Here is a 23071-nt window from a genome sequence, read left to right on the forward strand (position 1 = left end):
TTGTAGAACACTGAGGCTCTTAGAAGAAAATTGCTTAGCGCTTTTGTGTTTTGTTTTGTTTTGTTGATACCAGGTCTTAGTCCATTGCCTAGGCTGGAGTGCAGGGGCATGATCACAGCTCCAAACCTGCTGGGCTGAGGTGATCCTCCTACTTCAGCCTCCCGAGTAGCTGGGACAACAGGCATGCGCCACCACGCCTGGCTAATTTTTGTATTTTTTGTAGAGACAGAGTTTTGCCATGTTGCCATGCTAGTTTCGAACTCCTGAGCTCAAATGATCTTCCCATCTTGGCTTCCCAAAATGCTAGAATTACAGGTATGGGCCATGCGTGCCTGTCCCCCCCTTTTTTTATTCCGTTTTTAAAAAATAGAGACAGGGTCTCGCTCTGTTGCCCAGGCTGGAATGCTAGCATAGGTCACTGTGGCCTCAAACACCCTGGGCTCAAGTGATTCTCCTGCCTCAGCTTCCCAAGTAGCTCTAGGACTACATGTGTGCCACCACACCCAGCTAAGTTTTTACAATTTTTTGTAGAGATGGGTCTCACTGTGTTGCCCAGGCTGGTCTTGAGCTCCTGGATTCAAGTGACCCTCCTGCCTCAGCCTTCCAGAGTACTCAGATTACAGGCGTGAGACACTGTGCCTGGCCCCTAGTGTTTTTCTGTATGTATAATTTTGTTTTTCATTTTAAGAGATTATTAAGAACTTTCTCATATTCTTAGTGTTGAGGAAAACAATATTTCTAAGTTTAGAAACATTTAATTCAGGCCAAAGTAACTAAAAACATGAAAAATAGAATTCATGCAGATCAAGCACCTCTTGTATGAGTTGGATAGTTGTATTAGTTATATAGCTGAAGTGTTTTGCTGTAGAACTTACAAAAAAGTAAGTTTTACAAATGCAAAGTAAAATAGAGTAAATGTTACTTAACTGATTGACTTTGCTTATTTAGAACTAAAGTTTGAGCCTAGTACAGTGGCTCACACCTGTAACCCCAGCTACTCTGGAGGCCGAGGCAGGAGGATAACTTTAGCCCGGAAGTTTGAGGCTGCAGTGAGCTAGGATCATGCCACTGCATGCCAGCCTGAGTGACCAAGTGAGACCCTATCTCAAAACAAAAAAGAAAGAGAAAAAAAAAGAACTAGACTAAAATTAACCTATGATCTTCAACCTTTATGTTTAAGAGCCTGTTAATCAACAATTATTTATCAATTACCTATTTTATACATGGTATGTTGCACAAATACTGGATATATACATAAAAAAAGGTGAAAAACAGTTAGTATAGGTATATAAAGACAAATAGGATATACCTAGAAAATATCAGTCATATATAGGTAAGTCTAATATAAACATAGGTGTTGTAAGATGAAAAACAAAGAAATTACCAGGGTGGGATCTGGTTAGTCAGAAAAGCCTTCTGAAACCATTAGGAAGTGATGGACAAGAATTGGCTACAAAAGCACCTGAAGGCCATCTAGAGTGAGGGTGAAATAGGAAGAGTAGAGACATAAAGAAGCACTAGTCAAGAGGGAGGCCCTAAAGAAGCTGACCCAACAAGGTAGACCCTGTGTACGAGGAGAACTAAGACATGGTTAGGAAGGTCCGGGGAACGCAGCAGATAAAAGAATTTACATTTGCCCTGACCAGTCACCAAGGGCCATCACAGGATCCTGAGGAGGGAAGTACCTTTTTTTTAAAAAAAAAAAAAAAAAGGTAGATAAGAAAGACTGTCCTAATTCATTTTTTTGTAAATTATTTTAAAATTCATATTTGTTTGTTTTTGCAGTTGGGGATTATATATCGTGACATTAAGCTTGAGAATATTCTACTTGATTATAATGGCCATGTGGTGCTGACAGATTTTGGTCTCAGTAAGGAGTTTGTGGCTGATGAAGTGAGTATGATATTTTAATTTGAAGTTAATAATAACACAATGTAAACAAGGATGACAACTTAGCTGCAGAATAAACATTTAGTAGAAAACTGCCATATAAATTTGAACTTTCGTGCAGGGTTTGCCCAGGGGAACATTTTGACATGAAAATGTAGAGATTTTTAGTTTAGAATTAATAGGGGACCATCCTGTTAAAATTGCTGTAAACCTTGATGGATGTATCAGAGTTCCTATTTATTAAAAAAAAAAAAAAAAAAAAAAAAGACACTATGCATTTAACTTTCCCCATGAAATATATAAAATGTAACTGAAAAATTAAATAACTCTTTTGGCCCTTGAGGAGAATAATGGCTTTGATGGTGGCTAGTAAAGAATCACAAAGCTGGCCAGGCGTGGTGGCTCACGCCTGTAATTCCGGCACTTTGGGAGGCCGAGGTCGGTAGATCACTGGAGGCCGGGAGTTCAAGACCAGCTTTACCAACATGGAGAAACCTCGTCTCTACTAAAAATACAAAATTAGCCAGGCATGGTGGTGCATGCCTGGAATCCCAGCTACTTGGGAGGCTGAGGCAGGAGAATCCCTTGAACCCAGGAAGCAGAGGTTGCGGTAAGCCAAGATCGTGCCATTGCACTCCAGTCTGGGAAAAAAAAGTAAAACCCCTTTCCAAAAAAAAAAAAAAAAAAAAAAAGATTCACAAAGCAAAGTATATGCAGTTTACATTACGATAGCAAAGTAGGACATACTATGAAGACCCTTTGAATTCTCTTGACAAGAAAGACAGAGATCTACCAGACCCAATTTTTAAATAATATTGTTGCTGGTTTTTGCTCAATATGAATTAAAATGTCGTGGCTAATATGCAGATTTTACATATGGAGGACTTTAATTTTCAGTATTAATTAGAATTTGTTTAATATTACAGAAGCATTTAATGACACTTAAAATTGTACATCTATAAGTTATAATTAAATACTGTTTATGTAGTGGCTGTAATAGAAGTTACATTTATTTCTACACTACTAGTTATTCAAGATAACTAAGTAAATTTGAATGTCAGTTTCATTTCTATCCAGGAAATTGTTGGTATAAAATATGGAATTGTAGTAATGTTTTTGTAGTGAAGGACTTTGTTGTTATAAAATACATCATTCTTGGATTCCAAGTTAGGTATATCTATTTCTGATTGGTTTTTGGAGTATTACTAAAGCAGTCCTAGGTGAGTGAGATAAGCACTGAAATTATAAAAATTAAAGGTTCTAATTTTTTAATCACACGTATATTCATTCATTTTACTTAAACAATAAATATTTATTGATCACCTCTACTATGCTGGGTACTGGGCAATACAATAAATGAAATGGAAATGATCTCTGCCTTCATGAAGCTGTAGTTATTGCAGTAAATTGATTATCTTTGATACAAATATCATAGTTATAAAATAGATTAGATGAATTTTGAGGAATTTACTTCTAAATTTGATTCTTAAAAGTTTTTATGCCTTTGTAAAATTTTAGTGGCAACTTCAATAAATTGTAGCAGATTAAATCTGTTTACTGTTGCCTCCTTAATAAATCCCACAAGAGTAAAAGGAAAGGGATAAAATAGACATGCACTCAAAAGGGAAAAGAGAAAATAGCAATCACATTTTAGAAGATGGACAACAGTAACATGCATGGGAAGCCTAAAAGCAGGCTCTGTGTACTTCTGACACCCAGGAAAGGTTCAAGAATTGGAGTCAGGAGGTATCTCTCAAAGTAGGAATGCAGGTGATGCAGGACCCAGGAGGATTGATTGAAAGTCTGTGTAAGAAACAGGTGACCCCCAGATCCTATCTCTGCCCCTGTTCATAGAGGCAGCTGTGCCTTCCTCATCCTAAGGGAAGACTATAAAGTTCTGTGCATTCAGGGATAATGGGCACAGCTAAGAATGAGGATACAATACAGAAAATGACAGGTATGGTGAAAATGGACACACACAACTTTGAAAACTCCCTCAGCCGCTTTCTGCCACTTCACTCTGAGCACAGTGGCTTCCCAGGCAGGAGTTCGGAGGATTTTTCTCTGAGAAACCAAGAACAAAAAACCTGCAGATGACATCAGTAGTTTTGCCTCTGAACTGGCCCAGCCAGATCTCTCTATAGAACAGCCTGGGACTTGGCAAGCCCAGCCTGTACCATAGAAGTGTGTTTGTGATGATCTCACAATTTAAAAAAATAATTTTGTAACTGTATTTCAGTGTCATTAATTTCCTCCATAATACTATCTGTTTTAAAATACTATTTTGAGAAGGGATCCACAGGCTTCATCAGAGTTCCAAAGGGGTCCTTAGTCTGTAAATGTGTAAAATTCCCCCTGCATAGAGAGATTTGATGATCACTTTCATTTGCTCATTCACTCCATTGATATTTGTTGAGGGCCTTCTATGTGCCAGATCAGTGGTCCCCAACTTTTTTGGAACCAGGGACTGGTTTCCTAGGAGACAGTTTTCCCACAGACTGAGGTGGGGATATGGTTTCAAGATTATTCAAATGCATTACATTTATCATTAGATTCTCATAAGGAACGTGCAACCTAGACCCCTTGCATGTACACTTCACAATAGGGTTGGCACTGCTAGGAGAATCTAATGCCGCTGCTATCTGACAGGAGACAGAGATCAGGTGGCAATACTTGTCTGCTGCTCACCTCCTGCTGTGCGCCCTGGTTCCTAACAGGGGTTAGGGGCCTCTGTGCTAGATGGTAGGGTAGGTTCTGGTAGTATACTTATGAAAATAATCACTTAATGAATCCTCTGTTGGTAGGTATGTGTGGCTGATCATTTGGCGTGGCTGATCACTTGGCAATAGATAGAAATAGAGTTTGGCCCTGGGGAACAGCAAATGTTAGGACCCAAAACTAAACAAACAAATAAAAATCAAAGTTGACCAGAGTTGCTAGATCTTAATATAGTAATAAACATTAGTCAGAAATGCTGTGTGACAAGAGGAGAGTTTTCTGCTTCTTGTGTCAACAGCCTCCCCTCAAGGCGATGATGGGGATCCAATAAGATACCATCGTCTTTGAGCACTTAGTGATTTGAGTACAAAAATGAAATAATAGAGTTCAAGCTGAAGTAGAGGAGTAATTGATAGGTGCCCTTATTTAGTGAATACAGCCTTGCTCTAGGTTATGTTAATAGTTTAACATTACTATTAAGCTTAAGGGGTTGCATGTCTCTTTGATCCTTAGACTGCCTGCTCATTCTTCCTCTTAGCCCTACAGGACATATTGTCATTCTAGGCTTCAGGTTTAATTCTCAGGGCTCAGGTAGGAATTTTCCTTTGCTGAGTCCCCTAAAACTCGATCTAATGGTTCTTTGCTCTTCTGATTCCACCCAGCACCTGTTTAGGAAGTTTCTCTACCTAGACCCTTTCTACCTTAAAAATATTCCCATGAAACCATTTGATTTGATTAGATAGCATTCCTTTTTGGTTTCATATGTCAGCTCCAACTCAGCAAAATACATATTTTTGGAACAAGGTTCTTTCCACTCCATCCCTACTCTGCCTTCTTGGTTTCCAGGTTAAATATGTATGTTTATGATATGGTTTTACTGTGTCTCCACCCAAATCTCATCTTGAATTCCCACATGTTATGGGAGGGACCTGGTGGGAGGCAGTTGAATCATGGAGGCAGATTTTCCCCATGCTCTTCTTGTGATAGTGAATAAGTTTTACGAGATCTGATGGTTTTAAAAACGGGAGTTTCCCTGCACAAGTTATCTTTCTCTGTTTGCCTGCTGCCATCCATGTAAGACATGACTTGTTTCTCCTTGCCTTCCACCATGATTGTGAGACCTCCCACAGCCACATAGAACTGTAAGTCTATTAAACCTCTTTCTTTTGTAAATTGCCTAGTCTCAGATATGTCTTTATGAGCAGTATGAGAACGGAATAATACAGCAAATTAGTACCACAAATGGCATGCTGCTGAAAAGATACCTGAAAATGTGGAAGCCAGTTTGGAACTGGGTAACAGGCAGAGATTGGAACAGTTTGGAGGGCTCAGAAGAAGATAGGAACATGTGGGAAAGTTTGGAACTTCCTAGAGACGTGTTGAATAGCTTTGACCAAAATGCTGATAATATGGACAATGAATCCAGCCTGAGGTGGTCTCAGATGGAATGAGGAACTTGTTGGGGACTGGAACAAAAGTGACTCTTATTATGTTTTAGCAAAGGGACTGGTGGCATTTTGCCCCTACCCTAGAGATTTGTGGAATTTTGAAATTGAGAGAGATTATTTAGGGTATCTGGCAGAAGAAATTTCTAAGCAGCAAAGCATTCAAGAGGTGACTTGGGTCCTATTAAAGTCATTCAGTTTTAAAAGAGAAGCAGAGCATAAAAGTTTGGAAAATTTGCAGCCTGACAATTCGATAGAAAAGAAATTCTTGTTTTCTGAGGAGAAATTCAAGCCAGCTGCAGAAATTTGCATAAGTAATGAGGAGCTGAATGTTAATCACCATGGCAATGGGGAAATGGCTCCAGGCCATGTCAGAGGCCTTTGTGGCAGCTCCTCCCCTCACAGGCCTGGAGGTTTAGGAAGAAAAAATGGTTTCCTGGGCCAATCACAAGGTCCCTCTGCTATGTGCAGTCTAGGGACTTGGTGCCCTATGTCCCAGCTGCTCCAGCCATGACTAAAAGGGGCCAAGGTACAGCTCAGACTGTTGCTTCAGAGGATGGAAGCCTTGGCAGCTTCCATGTGGAATTGAGCCTGTGGGTGCACAGAAAAGTCAACAATTGAGGTTTGGGAACCTCCACCTAGATTTCAAAGGATGTGTGGAAACACCTAGATGCCCAGGCAGAAGTTTGCTGCAAGGATGGGGCTCTCATGGAAATCCTCTGCTAGGGCAATGTGGAAAGGAAATGTGGAGTCGGAGCCCCCACACAGAGTTCCTACTGGGGAACCACCTAGTGGAACTGTGAGAAGAGGGCCACTGTTCTTTAAACCTCAGAATGGTAGATCCACCAACAGCTTGCAGCACGCACCTGGAAAAGCCACAGACAATCAATGCCATTTCGTGAAAGCAGCCAAGAGGGGGCCTATACCCTGTAAAGCCACAAGGGTGGAGCTGCCCAAGGCCTTGGTAACCTACCTTTTGCATCAGCGTGACATGGATGTGAGACATGGAGTCAAAGGAGATCATTTTGGAGCTTTAAGATTTGACTGACCCACTGGATTTTGGACTTGCATGGAGCTTGTATCCCTTTGTTTTGGCCAGTTTCTCCCATTTGGAGTGGTATATTTAATCAGTGACTGTACCTACATTGTATCTAAGAAGCGGCTAACTTGCTTTTAGAGGCTTGTAGCTGGAAGGGACTTGCTTTGTCTCAGACGAGTCTTTGGACTATGGACTTTTGAGTTAATGCTGAAGTGATTTAAGACTTTGGGGGACTGTGCTCGCTTCGGCAGCATATATACTAAAATTGGAATGATAGAGACGATTAGCAAAAATTAAAAAAAAAAGACTTTGGGGGACTGATGGGAAGTTATGATTGGTTTTGAAATGTGAGGACATGAGATTTGGGAGGGGGCGAGGGGTGGAATGATATGATTTGGCTCTGTCCTTATCCATATCTCCTCTTGAATTCCCACATCTTATGAAAGGGACCTGGTGGGAGATAATTGAATCATGGGGGCAGATTTTTCCTCTGCTGTTCTCATGATGGTGAGTAACTCTCACGAGATCCAACGGTTTTAAAAACAGGAGTTTTCCTACACAGTTTCTGTCTCACTTTACCTTCTGACATCCACGTAAGATGTGACTTGCTCCTCCTTGCCTTCTGCCATAATTGTGAGACCTCCCCTGGCCACATGGAACTGTGAGTCCATTAAACCTCTTTCTTCTGTAAATTGCCCAATCTTGGATATGTCTTTATCAGCAGCATGAGAATGGACTGATACACTCTACCTGCCTTCTCTTCTCTTTAACCCCTTCCTCTTTGACTATTTCTGTCACTGTTTAAGCATACATAGTCTTTCCTTCTTACAGTTTTGAAAATAGGGAGATGAATGGACTGATAAATAAAAAGAAAAAAAAACTCAGAAAACCATATTCCTGCCTAGCTATTGTCTCATTGTTCTCCTTTGTCAATATTTGTCTCTTCTTACTTATATATCACTTATTCCCTTATCAATTCCAATTCTGCTTGTACCCTCCCCCTTCCATCTACTGAGGCTGTTCTTGCCAGCATTGCCATTGACCTGCATATTAATTCTTTTTAGTCACCTTGCTTGACTGCCTGGTAGTGTTGAACTGGAAATCACCTCTTACCTTGGCTCTGTGACACAACACCCTCCTGACTTTCCTTCTCTCTCTTACTGCCTTTTGTAGGCTTTTCCTCTTTGACCCTTGGGTTCCCCTCAGCTCAATCCTAGGTACTCTTCTCTTTTTATACTTTACTTTTCTTATATGCTGTTCATTTCCCAGTCTTCTCTTCTGGGCTCAAGACCCAAATATGTGAATGTTGTATCTCCACTTGACTCTTTCACAGGCTCCTTAAAATAAACATTTTCAAAACGGAAGTAATCTCCCACCCAGATCTGCTTCTCTGTCAGTATATCACAATTTTATATTATAAATTCTGGCCTCACTTGGTCTGGGAAATATTTTTAGTCTTCAGAAATTTACTGTTTGTGTATGTTTGATGTTTCTGCTCATGGTATTATATTTATCTCTGTATATATATTAATTTAGTAATTCAAAAATCTTGGAGTATTTACCATTGCCAGGTATTGCACTAGACCCTAGAAATATAATGGTGAACATAACACATTCCTTATCCTCCTGAGCCTATATTCTAGAGATATTTGTCAAATATTCATGTAAAAATACTCATACTATTATTATTATTATTTTATTTTTAAGACAGGGTCTTGGTCTGTTGCCTAGGGTGGCAAGATCTTGGCTCACTGTAACCTCTGCCTCCTGGGCTCAAGCCCTCCTCCCACCTCAGACTCCCAAGTAGCTGGGACTCCAGGAACATGGCCACTATGCCCAGCTAATTTTTGTATTTTTTGTAGAGATGGGGGTTTCGGCATGTTGCCCAGCTTGGTCTTGAACTGAGCTCAAATAATCCTCCTGCCTTACTTTCCCAAAGTGCTGGGATTATAGGCATCAGCTACCATGCCCAGACCACATAATTGTTTCTAGATAATGGTTTGCAGCCTATACATACAGGTTAAAGTAAATTTATTTTAGAAACTTTAAAAATATTTTATGATAATGAAAATTTGCTATTTTTACTTTTCTGTTCTCAACCACAAAATTCAGTCAATCTCTTGAGACTCTGAAAATAATATAACATTTCTAATTTGCAGGCCAGTATATATCTTCCATAGAATTTTTTGGTAGTATAGTTTTACATACATTTGTTGAGTTCTTACTTCCAGTCAGAGAATCTGGTAGTTATTGTATATTTGATTTTAACACTGAAGATTTAAAGACAGTTTTTTAAAAGTGTGGGTAAAGTGATGATAGCTTCAAAATTGTGTCTGTTCTTATATAAGCAAATAATGTCAAAAAGGACACATTCATGTTTATGATTAAATATGGTATATGCATTCTGATTTTATGATTTGATAATGAACATTTGAAAATTTTCAGAACAGATCATTAACATGAATCCCCAGGTAGATAAATACAAGATTCAGTCAAGAAAAATAATGTGTTGACTGAACAGTACAGAGTATCTGTTCTTAAAGGGAAAAGCCTATGGATTTATGACTATTTTTATTTTTCTAGAAGTAGAAAAATCTAACTTGCTCAATTCAGATAATGTTATTTATTGATTCATTCTTTGAACATATAAGAGACATTTTAGTTAGGGGGATCGTTTTCTGTTTCCTAGCTTTGGGACATTAGGCAAGTTACTTAGTCATTAACCTTTTTGAGTCTTAATTTTGTCATCTGTAAAATAATATTTAGCTTATCTACTTTATAGAATTGTCATACTGACACAATGAATTGATGCTTGTGAAAATACTTTTTAAAGTATAAAGCACTATATTAGTTCCATTTGTGGGAAGTTGAGTTAATAGGCACACATGTGAGTGGAAGTTAAAGGTCATGTACTGGCAGCTTATAGAAGATCTGTTTTCTCACTGAGTGTGAGGAAGAGAATGGACACATCGAAGTTTTAGGAGAGAAGGGATGATATAAAATAACCAACTAACGATGTGGGAGAGTGAATGGATAAGAGAAATGAATGTGTTTGCTGGGTACCATTAAAGACCCACATGAGATTCCTGATCATGAATTTAAAGTGAAATTGGCTGGGCATGGTGACTCATGCCTGTAATTGCTTGAGCCCAGGAGTTTGAGACCAGTCTGGGCAACACAGTGAGACCTCGTTTCTGTAAAAAATAAAAATAAAAAATTAGCTGAGCATGGTGTCACCTGCCTATATTCCTACTTGGGGAGGCTGAGCTGGGAGGATCACTTGAATCTGGGAGCCAAAGGATGCAGTGAGCCAAGATTATGCCACTGCACTCCAGCCTGGATGAACAGAATGAGACCCTGTCTGAAAATGAATGAATGAAAGAAATTGGTCAACCTGACTGTACGGTTTTCTCCAACAACATGTAGCTGCACTGGTGCAGGTAAAGAGTATGTGGTGGATTGAACTTAATTGTGTTTTAGTACTCTTACTTTGTGTGTGTGTGTCCATAAACAATATATACTATTATCTTGTTGAGTGTACATATATGACATATTCTAGTGCAAATTATTTTTTATTTGACCTATTCTTGAAATTTATCCAAGTTGATAAATGGGATTTCATTTAACTATTGGATAATAATCCTTTATATTAGTATCCAGTTTATTTATCCTCTGTCCTACCGAAGTACATTTAGGTTGTTTCTATATTTTCAATCACAGTGTTGCATTTTTCCCCCTGATGTTATTGATTTGTTACAGTTATTTAAGTATTATAGATACCTACCCTCTATAACTATATGTTTTGTAAATTTCTCTTCTAAAATTTTTACTTGTTTTAAATTTTGTTTCACGGTATTTTTTGCCATTTGACACTTTAATAAGATCCAATGCACTAATCTTTTCTTTTAAGGCTTATGTTTTTTGAATAAAAGTTTTTAAATTTTAGTTAAAAAAAAACCCCACAAAACAAAAATTACCGTCTTAACTATTTGTAAATATAGGGTTCAGTAGTTTTAATAATATTCATTTTGTTGTATAACAGATCGCTAGCTTTTTTCGTCTTGCAGAGTTGAAACTCTATACCCACTGAACACAACTTTCCTTTTCCCCTTTCCCCTAACCCCTGGCAACCACCATTCTATATATTTCTATGAGTTTGACTACTTATGATATGCCATGTCAATAGGGTTATACTTTTATTTTTGCGACTATTTCACTTAGCATAGTGTTCTCAAGGTTCATCCATGCTGTAGCATGGGATAGGATTTCCTTCTTTAATAAGGGTGAATAATATTCCATGGTATTTATATGGCACATTTTGTTTATTCATTCATCTGTTGATGGACATTTGGGTTGTTCCCACTTCTTGGCTATTGTGAATAATGCAGTGAATGTGGTTGTGCAAATATTTCTTCAAGAGTCTGCCTTCAATTCTTTGGGATATATAACCACAAGGGAAATTGCTATATCATATATTAATTCTACTTTTAATTTTCAAAATTTTTCGAGGAATATTTATACTATTTTCCATAGCAGCTGTATCATTTTACATTCTCACCAGCAGTGCTAAAGTGTTCCAGATTCTCCATATCTTTACCAACACTTGTTATTTTGGTGGTTTTGGGTTTTTTAATTTTTTTCTGTTTTATTTTCTTGTTTTTGAGACAGTGTCTCACTCCATCGCCCAGGCTGATGTGCAGTGGCATGATCTTGGCTCACTGCAACCTCCGCCTTCCAGATTCAAGAGATTCTCCTGCTTCAGCCTCCTGAGTAGCCAGGATTACAGGCATGTACCATCACACCTGGATAATTTTTATATTTTTAGTAAAGACAGAGTTTCACTGTGTTGGTCAGACTGGTCTCAAACTCCTAACCTTGTGATCTACCCACCTTGGCCTCCCAAAGTGCTGAGGTTACAGGCATGAGCCACCACTCTCGGCCTGGTGGTTTTTTTTTGTTTTGTTTTTTTTTTTTTTTTTTTTTTTTGAGATGGAGGCTTGCTCTGGCATCCAGGCTGGTCTGCAGTGGCATGATGTTGACTCACTGCAACCTCCGCCTCCCAGGTTCAAGTGATTCTCTGCCTCAGCCTCCCGAGTAGCTGGGACTACAGGTGCGTGCCACCACACCCAGCTAATTTTTTGTATTTTTAGCAGAGACAGGGTTTCACTGTGTTAACCAGGATGGTCTTGATCTCCTGACCTTATGATCCACCTGCCTCTGCCTCCCAAAGTGTTGGGATTACAGGTACGAGCCACCTCACCTGGATGTGTTCTTGTTTTTATAGTGTCTATCTTAATGAGTGTAAGGTGAAATCTCACTGAAATTTTGATTTGCATTTCTTTAATCATTAGTGATGTTGAGCATCTTTTCATATGCCATTAACCATTTGTATTTATTTTTGGAGAAATGACTCTTAAAGTCCTTTGCTCATTTTAAAATCAGGTTAGTTGCGGTTTTGTTGTTGTTTTTAGGAGTTGTTTATATATTCTAGATATTAGCTCCTTTCAAATATATGATTTGCAAGTATTTTCTCCCATTCTGCAGGTTGCCTTTTCATTCTGTTTGTTTCTTTCGATTTGCAGAAGTTTTTAAGTTGAATATAGTCCCATTTGTCTATTTTTGCTTTTATTGCCTGTGCTTTTGGTGTCATATCTAAACAATCATTGGCAAATTTAATGTCCTGAAGCTTTTCCCATATGTTTTCTTCTAGGAGTTTTACAATTTTAGGTCTTACATTTAGGGTATAAAACCAAGTGGAAATATTTTATATTTTTAATGCAGATAACCCAATTACCTTTGAAGTATTTGTTGACTAGTCAGTCTTTTCTTTAACTGAAATGCAACTTCTGTCATATAACTACTACCCCACGCATGTTCATGAGTCTGTTTTTAGGCCCTTCATTGAATTCCATTTGTCTGTTTCCCTTGCCCTGCATCAGAACCAAAATATCTTAAAGCATCTGACTGGCCGGGCATGGTGGCTTAACACCTGTAATCTCAGCACTTCGGGAGGCTAAGGTGGGAAGATCGCTTGAGGCCAGGAGTTTGAGACCAGCCTGGGCAATATAGGAAGACTTCATCTCTACAAAACATAAAAAAATTAGCTGAGTGTGTTGGTATATGCCTTTAGTTCCAGCTACTCGGGAGGATGAGGCAGAATGTTCACTCGAACCCAGGAATTCAAGGTTGCAGTGAGCTGTGATCACGCCACTGCACTCCAGCCTGGACGACAGAGCGAGACTTTATCCCAAAAAAGAAAAAAAAACCTATCACTTTATAGTAAGTCTTGATTCTGGAAAGGTGAGGTCTTTTTCCTCTTCACCCTCGCCCTACCTCCCTCTCCTTTCTCCTGACCTTCCTCCTCCCTCTTCACTGTCTTCTCTGTTCCTGGCATTTTCTGCTCCTCCACATTAATTGTAGAATTGAATATAATATAAATTAATTTGGAGAGAACTGCAATTTTTGGATATTGACCCTTCCAATCAATGAATTTGCCTCAGTGAATGTTTATATCTTCCCATATATTTAGTTGTTTTGTATGTCCTTCAAAAATATTTTGTACTGTTATCTATAATATTTTATACGTATATTGTTAGACTTATTTCTATTTATACTTTTTGTTTCAATTGTAAGAATTATCTTTAAAAACTGGACTATTTATGCTTTTCCTGTCAGAGCATAGGAATGTTGTTGACCTTATACATAAAGCATTGAATTCTTGTTAGGTGTACAAATTTATAGATTGACTTGGATTTTTGTATAGATGACTACATTAAAAAGAAAAACATCAGAACCACTATTTGTAAGTAATAATGTCTTTGTTTCTTTTCATTTCTCATACCTTTTAGTTTCTGTGTGTTTGGGCGTGGTTATTTTGTTTGGGTTTGGCTTGGTTTTATTGCTTTGTCTACCAAGTTTTATATGTATATGTATGTATTTTTTTTTTTACAGTAAAGAACATGTTTTAGCCATTTAGTATGGTATTTGCTCTAGGCTTTTGGTAGGTAAATTATATTTTTAGTATCTAAGAGTTTATTGTTATAAGGAAATTCTTATGGTTTTTCTCTTTAACCCCATAATGGTGTGAATTATGTGAATAGATTTTTTTTTTTCTTTTTCAGTGTTAGACAGTCTTTCAATTCCTGGAACAAACATTACTTTCCATGATATATATGTTTTTGAACATTGCCAGATTTTATTTGCTAATATTTTACTTAGAATTTTATGTCTGAAAGCCTGTGTGGGTATTCTCTAATTGATGATGGATACAGGGTTTTGTATATTTTCATGAATATCATTCATATCTTGAATATCTTTACTAATGTTTTTCCTTCTTGATCTGTCAGTGGTAAGAAACAGATTTTTAAATATCTGTGATGATTGTGGATTTGTTCATTTCTCCTTGAAGATCTCTCCATTTTTTTTTTTTTTTTTTTTTTTTTACATATTTTAAAGCTTTTCAAAAATTTTTAAGGATATTCAAACTTGGAATAGAGTTATTTCCTAGTGAAATAAATGTTCCTTTTATTATTTTGCCATGTAGGTAGTTTTAGTAATTATTTGACTTTAAAGTTCATTTCTCCTCCTATTAATAAAGGTACTTCAGCTTTCTGTTGGTTAGTGCTGTCCGATACAACTTTTTTCATCTCTTTTCTTTCAGTCTTTCTTTGTCATTATGTTTTAGGTGTGCCTTTTGTAAATAACCTATAGCTGGATTTTATTTTTTGATCAGGAGTTTCTGTCTTTTAACTGGTGAGTTATGATACCTGTATATTATGCTTACTGATATATTTTTATTTATTTCTCTTATCTTGCTTTGTGTTCCTCTTTGCTTCATTTTTCCTTTTTTCTGTCTTCTATGTAAATGATTAAGATCTTTTTATTTCATGTCCACCTAATGGTCTAGAAGTCATATATATTCTATTTCTATTCTTTTAGTGGTTAATTACCCTGATTTTATTTATTTATTTTTATACACAAGGCATTTGTATAATATTACCCTGATTTTAAACATGTGGTAGTCTGAAATTATGCGTTATCTCTCAGGTGATCATGATCACTACAAGAACATTAGAATGCTTCAACTTCAGTTTTTCATCTAATTTTCATATTATTTAGTATTTTAGTCCTACCTGTTAAATTTCCACAAATTAATCATTACTGTGCAGTTTTATAAATTCAATGCTTGTTTACATTTACTTACACATATATTTTCTCTGCTTATTCTTGCTTCTTGCATCTGAATTTTTTTCTTCCAAGTTCAGTTTCTTTCTGAAATACATACTTTAGATTTCTTTTTAGTAAGGATCAATGATTAATAAATTCTGTCTTTGTCTTAAAATGCTTTATTTTGCCCTGCGTATTAACTGATAATTTAGCTGCTGCATGTGAATAGATCTAGGAATGGACCTGTGAGAGACACACGCACACACACACACACACAGAATGTGGCCACTTGTGAATATATTTTTATTTAATCTGCTTAGGACTTTTGGAACATTCTGGATAATTTTCTCAAATTTACTAAGTCTTTAGGAAATTTTACTAAGTCTTTTTTTTTTTTTTTTTTGGAGACAGAGTCTCACTCTGTGGCCCAGGCTGGAGTGCAATGGTGCTATCTCTGCTCACTGCAACCTCCATCTCCCAGGTTTAAACAGTCTTCCTGTCTCAGCCTCCCAAGTAGCTAGGACTGCAGGCATGTACCACCATGCATTTTTGGTAGAGACAGGGTTTGAACCATGTTGGCCAGGCTGTTCTCCAACTCCTGATCTCAAGTGATCTGCTCACCTTGACCTCCCAGAATGCTGGGATTACAGATTTGAGCCACCATGCCCAGCAATTTTACTAAGTCTTGAGAAAATTATCCAGAATATTGCAAAAGTATCCTCTAATTTACTTTCTTTCTTTAGCTGTGTCTAATATGTTTAGTTTGCCTTTTTTATTGCCTCATTTCTGTATTTGCACAGCTCTATTTGATTCTTTTTCACATCTTTCTAATCTCTTCTATACTGCTCTTTTTAAAAAAAAACCATTTTTTCTTCTCCTCCTGCTCCTCCTCCTCCTCCCCTCCTCCTTCCTCCTTCCTCCTTCCTCCTTCCTCCTTCCTCCTTCCTCTTTCCTCCTTCCTCCTTCCTCCTTTCTCCTTCCTCCTTCCTCCCCTTTCTCTTCTTCCTCCTCCTTCTCTTCTTTCTTCTTTTTTTTGAGACAGGATCTCATTCTGTCACCCTGGCTGGAGTGCAGTGGTGATCATGGCTCACTGCACCCTCGACCTCCTGTGCTCAGATGATCTTCTTGCCTCAGTTTCCCAAGTAGCTGGGACTACAGGCATGAGCCACCATGCCTTAATTTTTATTTTTAATTTTTTTAGAGATAGGGGTTTTCCATCTTTCCCAGGCTGTCTTCTTTTATGTCTTTTATCTTTTACAAACAGCATACTGATGATTTACAGATTGTTTTTCTACTGTTTCAAGTAATCCTTCTGTTTATTATGTCTGTGAAGTCTAGTTCACTCACTTGGTAATATCAGGACATCAGGGCTTCACAGGAATTCTGGGCAGTCTAAGTTGTGAGAACGTCTCTGGTTCTATCATTTGTCCCAGGGTGTCATCATGTTTTGCCAGATTTTTAGATTTCCCTACTTCTCCATGTGATTCGGAAGAGTTAATTCAGATCTGAAATCTAAGAAGCATAAGCCTAGGCATTTGAGATCACAGGAAGAACTTTGTTAAGCTAGGGCCTAGATGGAAACAAATGAGTGCCAGCAGGTAAATTTATTTTTCTATAGTTTGCTTTCACTGAGATTTAGCTTTCTTTGGTTTCAAGGTTGTACAGGAGTGGTAATTCTAGCTCATCTCATTTGAGCTGAGAGCCTCATCTTTTATCTTCACAGGGTATCAAAACTCAAGTTTCTGCATTGCTGAGACCTGTAACAACTCACATTTCCTCCCTTTGTGCAGCCACAGCATTAGGTCATATGCCTACCTCTCTGGTTTTCTGTACCTACTTCCTGGCTGGAACCCAGGAGTTCCCCTTTCTTTCTTGTGAGCATGGTCTTTGGCGATTACCAATGGAATATGTAATTAAAACAAAAAAAAAAAGTTTCTAGATTTTTGTGTGGAGATTTGCCAACATTAACAGTCTTTCCAAATATGGGATGGGAAAAAAAAACCTGTTTTCATTGGTAATTCTGCACCGGAATTTATCTGTCACAAGCAGATATGATTAGGACAAAACATTGGCAAATGAAAGCTAGGAATGATTTCATCTAAGTCTTTATTGAGAAATACTTGAGTTCGGCCTTTGAGTTGCTGTTGGGATTCTTCCTTAGAAGGAAACCAGTTTTTTATCCAGTGTTATCTGACCCATTTCTCTAAGGAGCAACGAAGTGTCCTTGATTGGCTAGTCACTTAAGACACATGAGTATTTCATATTATCTGCTAGTATGTTGCACGCATCCCACTCCTGCTGTTTTTGTTCATAAGCAAGTAAATTTTCATTCACAGTTTTTAAACTCTGTGACAACTAATGTTGCTTATAGAATAGTATGGTCATAAATATCAAATAGGTTGTCTCCTTGAGAAAATTGTTACTTGAGAAAATTACTGTATTTTGAACAAATAGAAAACCATAATTATAGTAGAATTATTACCTTGAAGTCTTTCCTACCCCTATCAGAGACTCTGGAATATGTTTTTTTGTTGTTGTTGTTTGTTTGTTTGTTTTTGAGATGGAGTCTTGCTCTGTCACCCAGGCTGGAGGGCAGTGGCATGATCTCTGCTCACTGTAAACTCCAACTCCTAGGTTCAAGTGATTCTCCTACCTCAGCCTCCTGAGTAGCTGGGATTACAGGCTTGCGCCACCACGCCTGGCTAATTTTTGTATTTTTAGTCGAGACAGGGTTTCACTGTGTTGGTCAGGCTGGTCTCGAACTCCTGACTTCTTGATTCGCCCACCTCAGCCTCCCAAAGTGCTAGGATTTCAGGTGTGAGCCACCACACCTGGCCTGGAATATGTTTTAGGGTGCATCCTTCCCCTGTCAAATCTCATCAGTTTGTCTTCTTGGTAGAATTATTTTAAGGTGTTTGGCATACACTCTAGATAACATGCATCTTCGTAGGCAGATAATTTCAAATTCAAAAGTTACAATTGGTGATATTTTTACAAATAGAAGATAAATTCTTAGGAAGTTTAGGCAGAGACCTAAAAGTTAGAACCCAGAGGGAATAACACAGGAGGAAGCAAATGTAGATTTGGAACTGGATAAGATAGCAAGGTTTTAAAATAATTGAGAGAATTAAGGAATGTTTGTCTTTGTTTACTACTATTCTCAGTGATTGGAACTTCTCAACACTTAAGCTTTAATTTTTCTATCTTCTGGAATTTTTATAAAATAAATATTAATGTATACCCTATCAGTTCCTTCCCTAAAGCACCAGATAAGCTAAAATGAATTATAAGAGGGGCCAAAAATTACATGGAAAAGATAGAAGAAATACCTTCTAAGCACTTAATTTGGGGTGGTTGTGAGCTTCCTCTAAGTTGAGGCAATAAAGAAATGAGCTATGTAATTGCATAATTGGTCATTTAAAAAATAATTTTTTAGGTTAACTTTCAGGCATGATATGTTAGCCCTTTTGAATTTTTTAAATTCTATAAAAAAGAAATATCTGCCTTTAAGAAATAATCTTTTTTTTTTTTTAAAGACAATTTTGTTCACCATCATTAACATATCATAAGCATTGTCAAACCTACACAAGATGGTAAGGTAGAGAAAAAAATTATCCTTTTTTTAATCTTTGGGTTTATTTCCCCTTCTTAGAGTTTGGTCTTTCCTCCCCCTTCAAGTTTCCCAGTGTTTTCTCAATCTTGACTGATAAAGCCATTTATACCAATGTGTTTGACAATTCATGTTGCCTTACTAGGACTGTTTGAATTCTTAAAAAAAAAATGGTTAAATAAATCAACAACTGAAATATACATGCATGTAATAAGTGAACAAGAATAAATGAAGGGATTCATGGAAAAGATGGATGGATGGATGGATGGATGGATGGATGGATTCATGCATGAGAAGTCTTTCTGATATACCCAGGACTCATATTATGTAGGTGGGGGTCTGTTCTGATGAAGAGAAGGTCTGTCAGGTAGATTCTACCACTACTTTGCCACTAGAGTGTATCTCAACCACTAACGTGTATTATCAACTTTCTTCTTTTGTCACTTGTCATACTAGCTTGAAATCAAATCCCTTTTTTGTTTGTTTGTTCAAGACTGAAAGAGCATATTCCTTTTGTGGAACTATTGAATACATGGCACCAGATATTGTCAGAGGGGGAGATTCAGGACATGACAAGGTATGTTCTATTTTTGATGCTTCTTTATATATTCCTATAAAATGTACTATAAGAATCCTAGTTAACAGCTTAGGTCGTCTCTTCAACAGAGCCATCTTTCTGGTGTTGATTATCTTACCTTCCTTTTATTTCTCTTTTGCTGTGTATTTCTAAACACATTATGATATCTAGTATTTTGGAAGAAAATGATAATACAAAGGTTAGGACAGTCTAGATTTCCCTTTTTAAAGGTTTTATTGGTGAGAATTGTGTTTTATAAAGTAATACTATTGTTAAAGCTGAGACCTCAAAACTAATTATTCAAATAATTTTTATTTTATTTCTGTTGAGAGAGCCTGTTTCTTAAACAGAGTACAAACTATGACTCCATTTTTTTAAAAAAATTATTTATTTATTTTTGCATGAGACCCTGATCTTTTGGGATATAGCTGAACCACAATGCAATACGAAAGTGTCACTCAATGTAAAACTGCATATTGTTCCTGTTTGAGTCATGATGAATGGTTTTGGTCAGCACTTATTGGCATTTTTAATTTCTGCTAGAAAAACATTGAGAAACATACAGGCGTGTGTATCACCTTTGATTAATTATTTGCTTTTTAAGAGGTCACTGAGAGGTCAATGAAAAGGGTATCACTCATATTTTCATATTCCCAGTTTCTGTCTCTAACTTTCCAGAGACACTGGAGAAATGAGCTACATAATTGCATAATTGATCATTTAAAAATAATTTTTCGAACAGATTATCTTTCCAACAGATACAACATTTTAACAACGCTTGGAAAAAGAAAAAATCCTGAGTTCTAGATAGTTTAAGTTTATTTTCCTAAGCTCAATTTTTTTTTGGCCTCCTCTCTTCCCTTTGTATGTGTAAAATGAAGAATTCTAGAAGAAGCTTTCTAAGTAATTATGTTATAAAATCTAGGTCATGGTTTTTTTCAGTATTAAAGGGTACAAAATTTGTTCAGTTTTTTTTTTAAACACTTTAGTTTTATTAATAGCTTTATCCAAATAAGGTATTCTATTTTTTGTTCCCCATCTTTCTTTCTCCTTCATTCCCTTTCAGAGTCTCACATATACAGTTCCGATATCTGACTGGAGAATCTTTGGTCTCCTTCCTGATGACTAATCATATATTTAAAAGCATGTTCTTCAAGTTTGTATGGTGTTGGTTTTGGGATCCAGGGCTAAGAATCTGATTATTGATCTTTGTCAGTTGAAGAATGTGGTTTTGACTCCAACAGCAAAACATTCTGAGGGTTCTGACTCAAATGGCAGTGAAACTGTTTGTATAAATAATAGAAGAGTTTAACTGCTGGTTTGGTTTGCTTCTTGGTATTCTTTGAGCTTCTTGGTATTCAATGAAGCTGTTGGGGAGTTTGGTAGGAATTTATACCTGTTAATTTGAAAATTATCTTCAGAGACCTAATGGAACCAGTTTTACATAAGAAAATCTTGTATTACTCCTAGAATTTCTGTATACCTAAGGTGCAGAAAATAGCTAGTTAATAAATATTTCTTCCCACACCTGGAACAACGTGACAGTTATTAAATGAGATAGTGTATGCAAAGTGCTCATCATGGTGCCTGACATGGGGACAAAGTTCAGTAAATTCTTTCTTGATTGTAGTCTGCCTGATATGTTTTATATGTCAGCACTCTGTATTTTCTTAATAGTTCTAGGCTCATAAATTTTGTCACTTTTCTGAAACTTAGGCCCTGGTAATTGGAAGCAGATAGTTTGAAATTTTAACATCTAGTTAATATTTCTCATTGGTGTACACTCATCTGTTCAAGTTACTAAAATTCTGATTTGCCTAATTAAAAAAGTAATTTTCAATACATCAAGATTCTTTAAGCTGGGCATGGCAGCTCACGCCTGTAATCACAGCACTTTGGGAGGGTGAGGCGGGTAGATTGCTTGAGCCAAGAACTCGAGACCAGCCTGGGCAACATAGTGAGACTCCCATCTCAAAGAAAACAAATAAAAGATTTTTAAAATTATATATAATTTGTTATGTTCTCAGTTCAGGTAAATGCATTTGTAAATTGGTTTCCAAATTAGAACACATTTTATTTTATATTATTTTAGATCTTCCCATCAGTGAAGATCCTAAGGTTTATGTGTGATAGGTTCCATAAGAAAAATTGATTTAGGCAGTTAGGAAAAAAATAACATACCCTTGGATGTGGTATTTTTTTTTCTTTCTTTTTTTTTTTTTTGTTGTTGTTCTTTGAATTTTAGACATTTCATAAGGCTCACTGGAGCTGAATACTTAGTTTCCTATCATAAACCCAAAGATGTTACCTACCTAAATTTTTAAAAAGTCATTTCAAGTTTAGATTTTTTAAAATCAAGGTGAAACAGTTACAAGTTTAAGAAATAATTAACAAAATAAAAAAACCAAAAAATTAAAAAATGTTTAAAAAAAGATAAAAAAAGAAATAACACGCTTTCTGTGTGGAGGATACTTGGATATTTGGTCTCTAAATGTCTTTCTTGCATGTGTTAATACTCCATACATAGAAGGAGGTGTACAGAATCCTTTCGCTAAAACATTTTTCTAATAGATAGCTTTCTTTTGCTCATTTTTTCTTTCTTATAAAATATTTTAGTTGATAATTCTATAAAATTAAATTATTGTTGTTTTATAGGCAGTTGACTGGTGGAGTTTAGGTGTTCTGATGTATGAATTACTAACTGGAGCATCTCCTTTCACTGTTGATGGAGAAAAAAATTCCCAAGCTGAGATATCTAGGTAAGATTTAACAAAATAAAATAAATGCATTGTTTTCTCAAAGGAACTGATCACATTTCTGCAGTTAGGCTGATGTAAAAAAAATAGTTTTTTAAAATGAGGATAGACAAAGTGATGTTTATGTGGTAAATTTTATTTTCTGTTATATAGCATGTAGATATGTTACCTTTATATTTCTTTATATTGATTTTATGTGCCCAATTAAATCTGAAGTTTAACTTATGATCTATAGTGTCATGCACTTAGCATATTATCTTACGCTTAGTAAGTACATCATATATTGAGAAGTTTATTTAATGGATACTTTTTTCTCCACTATATATGTAATTTATTTCTTTGTGACTTTAACATGAAGAAACAGTAACGATATTTTTGAACTCATGGATGTAGGCTCAATAGAAACAAATACCATTAAAATTATCCTCTCATAGGTCTCAGAGTATTATTCTCTTATTTTCCTCCATAGCAGATATCACAGTTGCAGTATTACGTTTTTGTTTATAATTATTTGATTAATGTCTATCTGTCACACTAGATTGTAAGCTCTGAGAGTAAGTGACATGTCTGGCTTTGATTCTCAGTACTTGCTATATAGAACTGCGTAAATATTTGAGGGATAAAATGGCTTAATGAACAAATAAGTGAACAGTGATCAACATTATACTAGTTACTGGTTAGGTTTTGTCCTGTTTTTACTTGAATTATATAACTTTGAGAACAGATTTGGCATTGAAAATTAAAAATAGAAATTCCACTTCCAAAGAAGATGGAATAAGAGGGACCAGATCTACTTTCCTGCCTGAAACAATTTTAACAATGGGCAAAATATATGAAAGAACAAATATGAAGACATTGGATATCTGGAAG

General features: G+C 36.5%; 1 protein-coding gene across 5 annotated transcripts in view; it reads left to right on the forward strand.

Annotated features, from left to right (window-relative positions):
• RPS6KA5 (ribosomal protein S6 kinase A5) overlaps positions 1–23071 on the forward strand; it is a 188320-nt gene that overhangs the window by 111800 nt on the left and 53449 nt on the right. For 2 of the 5 annotated variants that reach the window (XM_032287636.1, XM_032287637.1), the window contains exons 5-7: positions 1786–1893; positions 19362–19445; positions 22101–22204. In XM_032287636.1, coding sequence (XP_032143527.1) covers positions 1786–1893; positions 19362–19445; positions 22101–22204 — 296 coding nt within the window. Of the gene's footprint in view, positions 1–1785; positions 1894–13311; positions 14845–19324; positions 19446–22100; positions 22205–23071 lie in introns of those variants that run through there. The other 3 variants (XM_032287638.1, XM_032287639.1, XM_032287640.1) reach the window with 3 other exon arrangements.

The sequence above is a fragment of the Sapajus apella genome, unplaced genomic scaffold, assembly GCF_009761245.1.
Source record: "Sapajus apella isolate SASKATOON/1434 unplaced genomic scaffold, GSC_monkey_1.0 scaffold20, whole genome shotgun sequence".
In the NCBI taxonomy this organism is placed as follows: Eukaryota; Metazoa; Chordata; class Mammalia; order Primates; family Cebidae; genus Sapajus; species Sapajus apella.